The sequence below is a fragment of the Raphanus sativus genome, unplaced genomic scaffold (assembly GCF_000801105.2).
Source record: "Raphanus sativus cultivar WK10039 unplaced genomic scaffold, ASM80110v3 Scaffold0522, whole genome shotgun sequence".
In the NCBI taxonomy this organism is placed as follows: domain Eukaryota; kingdom Viridiplantae; phylum Streptophyta; class Magnoliopsida; order Brassicales; family Brassicaceae; genus Raphanus; species Raphanus sativus.
Window position 1 is genome coordinate 29,942 of NW_026615840.1, and position 6,870 is coordinate 36,811.

At 36.8% G+C, this 6,870-nt stretch overlaps 2 protein-coding genes and 1 non-coding gene across 3 annotated transcripts; 2 read left to right on the top strand and 1 right to left on the bottom strand.

Annotated features, from left to right (window-relative positions):
* The first annotated feature begins 598 nt into the window (after positions 1-598).
* On the top strand, positions 599-2,042 carry LOC108832727 (60S ribosomal protein L17-2). Its single transcript, XM_018606179.2, has 6 exons — positions 599-673; positions 767-803; positions 897-937; positions 1,275-1,608; positions 1,693-1,760; positions 1,862-2,042. The coding sequence occupies exons 1-6, from the start codon at positions 671-673 to the stop codon at positions 1,904-1,906; spliced, it is 528 nt and encodes a 175-aa protein (XP_018461681.1). The 5' UTR covers positions 599-670; the 3' UTR covers positions 1,907-2,042.
* Positions 1,024-1,157, top strand: LOC130502366 (small nucleolar RNA snoR74). Its single transcript, XR_008940232.1, has one exon. It is a non-coding gene; the product is annotated as a small nucleolar RNA snoR74 (small nucleolar RNA).
* A 337-nt stretch (positions 2,043-2,379) lies between the features above and the next one.
* On the bottom strand, positions 2,380-4,396 carry LOC108832728 (small ribosomal subunit biogenesis GTPase RsgA 1, mitochondrial). The gene is made up of 5 exons (XM_018606180.2): positions 3,663-4,396; positions 3,387-3,596; positions 3,109-3,306; positions 2,825-3,009; positions 2,380-2,737 (listed from the first exon to the last, which is right to left on the bottom strand). The coding sequence occupies exons 1-5, from the start codon at positions 4,344-4,346 to the stop codon at positions 2,545-2,547; spliced, it is 1,470 nt and encodes a 489-aa protein (XP_018461682.1). The 5' UTR covers positions 4,347-4,396; the 3' UTR covers positions 2,380-2,544.
* Positions 4,397-6,870: the final 2,474 nt, after the last annotated feature.

Genomic DNA, 6,870 nt, shown 5'->3' on the forward strand with positions numbered 1-6,870 from the left:
CTCAAATTAGTAAGATTTTCATATAGAATGTATGAAATTATGTATAAATTTCTATTAACAACAAAATTATATATATATTATATTCTTAAATTACACTAAGATATGGTATACGCTATATAAATGACCATAGATAAATATAATAAAATAACTATTTATTAGATAACTTATAAATTTCAAATAGTCGTACTCAGTCTCAATTAGATGACAATCGACATATTGTAAGAGTTAAAGCTATGTTTGAGAAAAAAAAGCTATGTTTGAGAATTCGTACCAAATTCCGAACTCAATTCTATGATCAATTATAAACCCATTATACATATCAACAAACTGCAAACTAATAATACCAGCGAACATTCATATGTCTTTAACTCAAAATATATTACCGTGAAATCTAATTACCTTTAAGGAGCACAAGTGAGGAAGGAGTCAGTATGTTGTTAAAAAGTTAGTAAAAAGTAAATAGGAGGAAGAGGAGAAAGAATAGCCCAAATCTATTAAATATTAACGGGCAATTTCTGAAAAGCCCATAAAATTGTTTTGTAGAGACAAACCAGGCCCATATCAACTAGGGCTTCGCCACAAGGGTTTATGCCAGTTAACTCATATAAAGTCTCTTCACAGCTACTTCACCAAATCTCTTCTGCAGCCGATTCTTTTGATAGCCGCAGCCATGGTAACTTGCTTAAGCCTCTCACATCATCTCTCTCTCGGATTTAAACTAGAATCACCCTTCTGATTATCATTTTTTTTCTGTCCGTCTTCGCAGGTGAAGTACTCGCAAGAACCAGACAACCAGACCAAGTGTAAGCCTTCTTCAAAAACAAAACTTTCTCAGTACCGTTTGTGTCATTTTGTAATTTATTTATGTAAATGACATTTTTTTTTTATATTTGCAGCATGCAAGGCTAGAGGTTCCGATCTTAGGGTTCACTTCAAGGTACAGCTCGTTTTAACATTCTCCTGTGTCTTTTATATTTCGATTAGGCGAATAGTATTCGTTCTTAGTTAATGAAACCTGATTGAGAAAAAGCAGAGGTCTGTAGCTATTTTACAGATCTCACGTATACTTCAGGGAGATTAAATTGGTCATCGTGATTGGGTGAATCTAAGTTTCATTTTCTTAATAACTAAAAGGTTCAGTACATGATGGTACATTGAGTCTGTGTAGAATATTGGTGATTAGTGTTCAGTAAATGTTGCCACATTTTATTTACCTTTTACCTCTCATCTGTGTTGATTTGTTCTTACGTTGCTGTGTATTATATTTGAAACAGAACACTCGGGAAACAGCGCACGCTATCAGGAAGCTACCATTGCTCAAGGCCAAGAGGTACCTTGAGGATGTGATAGCTCACAAGCAGGCTATTCCTTTCACCCGTTTCTGCAGAGGTGTTGGAAGGACTGCTCAAGCTAAAAACAGGCACTCCAATGGTCAAGGACGTTGGCCTGCTAAATCTGCTCAGTTTGTTCTTGATTTGCTCAAGAACGCTGAGAGCAATGCTGAAGTGAAAGGTTTGGATGTTGATGCGCTCTTCATTTCGCACATCCAAGTTAACCAGGCTGCGAAACAGAGGAGAAGGACTTACCGTGCTCATGGAAGAATCAACCGTAAGTTTTTTTTTGATATTTTGTAATTGGCTTAACATTGGTCTCTTGTATGATGGACTTATTGGTTCTTTTCTTGATTTGCAGCTTACATGTCCAACCCATGCCACATTGAGTTGATTTTGTCAGAGAAGGAAGAGTCTGTCAAGAAAGAGGTAATTAGAGTTATACTCTGTTTTAATCTCACGATGTTGTGTCTTAACAAGAGTGATTCTCAATTTTCTTTTTTGTTTCTGTTTTTTTTTTATTATTGTAGCCGGAGACCCAGTTGGCAGCCAAGTCGAAGAAATCAAGTGCTTAAGCTTTCGTTTATTTTCAGTTTTTTCTTTTTGCGTTTCTGAACGAGATTTTGTTCCCTTTTCTCCATATTCCCTGTCAAGACAATGGATAGAGTTCAATGTTGGTCTTATGAATCATTAATCATTGTTACTAGAATCTTTCTTCTGCCTTCATTGGTTATGTCAGATACTATCTTTAGTTTAAACCTGCTTATATTTGCCTTGGATCTCTTAAGAAAGTGACTTAGAAACCGCATCTCCATACCTATTCCATAATTTATTCCATTTATAGAGTAATCCATACCCATTCCATAATTTATTCCATTTATAGAGTAAATTAAGTGGAAAATGGAGTTGTGAACAAAAAATAAAAATATTATTCTATAAATATAGAATAATATTTTTATTTTTTGTTCACAACTTCATTTTTCATTCTATTTATTATATAAATGGAGTAAATTACAGAGTGGAAATGTTACTGATATGTGCATTAAAGAACAAAAAAGAATCGAGTGACAATTAAATCTATTTTGTTTTGCAAATTCTCTAATTAACTTACGAGTTTTTACCAGGACTTTCTCATTTACTTTGCTACTTTCGTTTCTTTAGACAAACTACTTGTTCGTGACAATAGACATTGGTTTGGTGGATCTTCTCGTTGTCATCTCTCTTTCTCGTTCTCAATGGCTTGGACAATTGGGTCGTCCTCTATGTCCCAGTCGCTTTCTTCATCTTCGAACTCGTCTAGCTCACTGATCCTTGTCTGTTTCACCTTCTTCCTCGACTCTCTCCTATGCTTCTTCGGCTGTAACCGCGGTTCAGCTTGTTTCACACCCATCCCTCCCACTTTGTACCTGTCTCAAATGATTCTATGATTAGTCCACCATACTTAGGCTTTCTGACAATAAAAACCTGTTGGTTTCTCAAAACAGTTTTTTTACCTAACATCGCCTTCCCTTTTGGTACCAAAAGTCCTAAGCTGAAAGTCCTCCCTGACTCTGATCTCATCAAGCAGTTGTAAGTAGTAAGGATACCTTTCCCATTCTCCTTTCACTACACATCCTGGTTCCCCAATATGCAAGCAATCTTTGAAACCACATTTCTCTTCCTCTATCATTTTCCTTATCTAAGCAAAAAAGCGTTGACAGAAGCATCTTTCACAATCAGTCTACAAGCGAAACAAGCACAGACCAAAAAAACGGTACAAAGGCAAATGAACATAAACCTCAGGAAAACACAAGGCAAGTGAATGCTTGGTCACTTTCAGTAAACTAGGCTGGTTAAATCCAGGAGTATCGGCGAGATAACCACCTTCAGTAATCGGCAGCAGAGACACATTTCGAGTAGTGTGTTTGCCTCTACCACTTCTAGTTGAAACTTCACCAACTCGCTGATCTTCAAACCACTTATTATTACCTATTATCTGAATATATGTAACCAAGTTCAACTCATGAAGATGTTGTAAAAACAAAGCTCAGCTGTAGAAAACAAAAGAAACCTTACAGGCTCAAACCAATTATCGTCTTGAACGCCACCACTGGTCCTCAATACGTTGATTAAACTCGACTTCCCAACACCACTAGGTCCAACAATCACAGAAGTCTGATCCCTCAAGACCAACGCAATGGCGTCAAGTCCCTCTTTAGTTCCCACGCTGCAAAAGAACGGTTCGTAGTTCCATCCACGCAGTCTCATCTTCCAAGATTCCAATTCCTGCAAAACAAGAAACAAGATCATGGCTCTTCATGTGAGTATCTAAACTAGCAATCGGCTCATTACCTCTTCGGTGATGAGTTCACATTTGTTCAAGGCGAGTGTGAGTGGAATCCCAGTGGACTCAGCTTCCACCAAGAACCTAGTGAGCGTGAACGGCTCAAGCTTCGGCTGATCAAGCGAGAAGAGAACGAGCAAGTGATCAACATTCGCCACGGGAGGATCGAGGATCTCGGAGCGGCGCTGAAACACGTTCTCGATCATCCCTCTCCCATCATCCCAATCGATAGATCCAACGAGGACCTTATCCCCAACCAGAACTCTCCTCCGTATCTTCTTCAGCACCGCTCTCACCACGCAAAGCAGCTCTACTCCCTCCTTAGACGAAGAGGAAGAACGATCTTCACTGACGACGACGCGCATGAAGTTCGCCTGAGCGGTGGCGACGGTGCCGATGGCCTGAGAGGCCAGGAGCGAAGGATTGTGGTCGGGAGAGAGCACCGGAGCTAAGGAGGAGTGGTCTTTGCCGATGTTGTGCTTCGCTCTGAGCATGTTTTTGCTCGGCTGGGGTTTTCTGGAGACATCGGGGTTGTTGTCTCGTCTCGCTGAGAGCGTGAGAAGATGATGGAAGCTGCGGCGGATTCCGATTCCGATTCCGATTCGAACTCCGCATCCACCGTGGTGAATCGCCGCGCGGCGGAGGAAGGAAGGAGAAGAGTGGCGGATGATGGAGAGAGACGATATCTGCATTTCGAAAATTCTGGAAGAATCCGAGAATGGCTTCCTTCGCTGAGGGGAGTGTTGATGCAAGGAGAAGATATTTTAATGGGCTAAGTATTAATGGGCCCAAAGCCCAACGTATATCTGCATAGCTTCTAAAAAAGTTTGGTTGGTCGTTCAAGAGGATTCGAGAGAGAGTAATTTACATTTTTTTTTTCTTTTTGCAAAAGATAATTTGGATATATGACAACTTACAAACCTGTGGAAGTAACTTAAAATTAAGGGTAATGGTACTACCAAGCCGATCTTATTGCGTTTCGGTGTGTTTTCATGTTTTTTCTTTATCCCAATTAACGGAATGTTTCTTTTTCTTTTTCTTCTTGCTGAGGCCGTCCCTGCTCACAACGTAAAGGCAAAGCAGCTCGAATCCTAAGTAACGATCGTCTCCATATTTGACTAAATAATGTGCCCGAGAAGAGAAAAGTATCCTGATGTGTATATTGTCATGAGTCCATAGACTTTCAAATATTCTATATTAGGCAACCTACCGCCAAACAAGATTTCAATTTCACAAAAAGGTGGTTGGAGCATTGTATGGGTATAATTCTCTTCATTCGTGAAGATGACGAGATGTCTACTTGAATAAGATTAAGATATTTATAAATTATACTACCCCCAGCACCGGTCTTGACTTTAAGAAGGCTGGAAGCAAATTAGAAAAAATAGGCTGCCAAAATGGTTAAAACCTAAGCCCCTTACCTCAATATAATGCCAAGTAAACCACAGTGCTAAAGACATTCTACTGAAATAAGGCCGATATTTGTTAATAATATCGAAGGCCGGAAGCCAATGCTTCTTTGGCTTCTTTTCAGGACCGGTACTGCTACCCCACTCTACAAGATAGTATGGTGATGCATATGAGTAAACTTAAAAGTTAAAACATAAAACAATTAATTTGGTTATTTATGTCATTTTAAAAAATATTCACAGATGAAAATTGCTGAATCCAAAATAATTTAAGGATATGGACCAACAAAAGGTGAAATTTTAAATATTGATCGAATGATAATCCTTCCATTTTTTTATATATAAGTGATGTTCTACATTTCCAATGCACATTTTATACAAAATTATTAATTTGCCCTTATATTTAGTTTACTAATTAATAAAATGTAAACAAAAAACTACATTAAATAGAGGTAAAAAAGATTAATAATTTTTTTAATTCGTGTGTACAAATATTCAAGACACTTATATTTTTTTGCTAACTAAAAAGACACTTATATTGAAACATTGAAACGAAAAAGTACTATTTTAGAATGGTGACTAGTCACTAAATTGATTTTTTTTTGTAAAAGATCAAACTAACGTCTGAGCATAAATAAACAGTTGTATGACCTCTCTCGTAAATAAACAGTTGTATACCTTTCGTCTAAGATTTTCAATAAATCCAGAAAAGGGATGGAATGTGTTATGAATTCATCTTACTCTAACAACTGGCTATTTTTGATTCTGCTTTTCCAGCTCTCGATCCGGAGGTCGTGGGCAGAAGGATGCAACTTTTACGGGACCGCATTCGCGGTCTGAAACACAGGATTTCTTTTCTCCTGAAGGAGCAGGAAGGCCTAATAATACAGGCTGTCACCCACGGTATAGCCTGAGGTGACTCACGGCCATGTAACATATGGGATTATTGATTATTGGAATGTTATCTATAGTCTTAGGTGACTAACGGCCATGTGACATATGGCATTATTGATTATTCTAATCAACGATTGGAATTTACAGTATCAGTTTTAATCGTAAATCAACAAGTACCGGCCTTAAAAATGGTTAAAGTTTGTATCACACGGATAAAAAAGCGTTGTTAGAGCATCTTCAATCCCACTCCATAATTTACTCCAAATTAAGAAATAGAGTTAAAGTAAATTATGGAGTGGAAAATAGAGTGATAACCAAAAAATAAAAGCATTACTCTATAAATATATTAATGCTTTTATTTTTTGGTCATCACTCTATTTTTCATTTCATAATTTACTTCAACTCCATTTCTCAATTTGGAGTAAATTATGGAGTAGGGTTAGAGATACTTTTAGAAAGAAAGAAAAAGAGAGTACCTATCGCTTTCGGGTCGCCGCTTTTAGATCCATAAATAAATAACAATCCTTTTCATTATGGTGGGTTGTTTAAGTCAAACCTCACAAAGTTGTTTGCTTTCTCTTACTTTTCAACTTTAATGGAGGACCTAATAACCGGGAAACATAGCTTTAACTTTTTTTTTCAATCGCTAATGAATAAAAAAATAAACCAATGGTTTTATTGAAAATTTTAACGGTTTTTTTTGCAATTAACAATTAATTAAAAATAAATATGTACACATAATATTTGAGAATTATATATACCGATTATAAATATTTAAGAACTAAAAAAATAATTTTTGTTATGATGTACATGTTTCAAGTTAAAAATCATCTAAAAATATTAAAATAATTAATATTATAATATTAAGATATTATATTATTGTTTTATCATAACTAATGAACAGTTCAGTCAC

Excerpts from the sequence above, each read along its gene's own strand:
- LOC108832727 (XM_018606179.2), top strand. Across the intron at positions 804-896 it reads ACCAGACAACCAGACCAAGT|CATGCAAGGCTAGAGGTTCC; the intron begins GTAAGCCTTCTT and ends TTATATTTGCAG. Across the intron at positions 1,609-1,692 it reads TGCTCATGGAAGAATCAACC|CTTACATGTCCAACCCATGC; the intron begins GTAAGTTTTTTT and ends CTTGATTTGCAG.
- LOC108832728 (XM_018606180.2), bottom strand. The coding sequence starts at position 4,346 with ATGCAGATATCGTCTCTCTCCATCATCCGCCACTCTTCTCCTTCCTTC. Across the intron at positions 3,597-3,662 it reads GTGAACTCATCACCGAAGAG|GAATTGGAATCTTGGAAGAT; the intron begins GTAATGAGCCGA and ends CTTGTTTTGCAG. Across the intron at positions 2,738-2,824 it reads AAAAGGGAAGGCGATGTTAG|GTACAAAGTGGGAGGGATGG; the intron begins GTAAAAAAACTG and ends CATTTGAGACAG.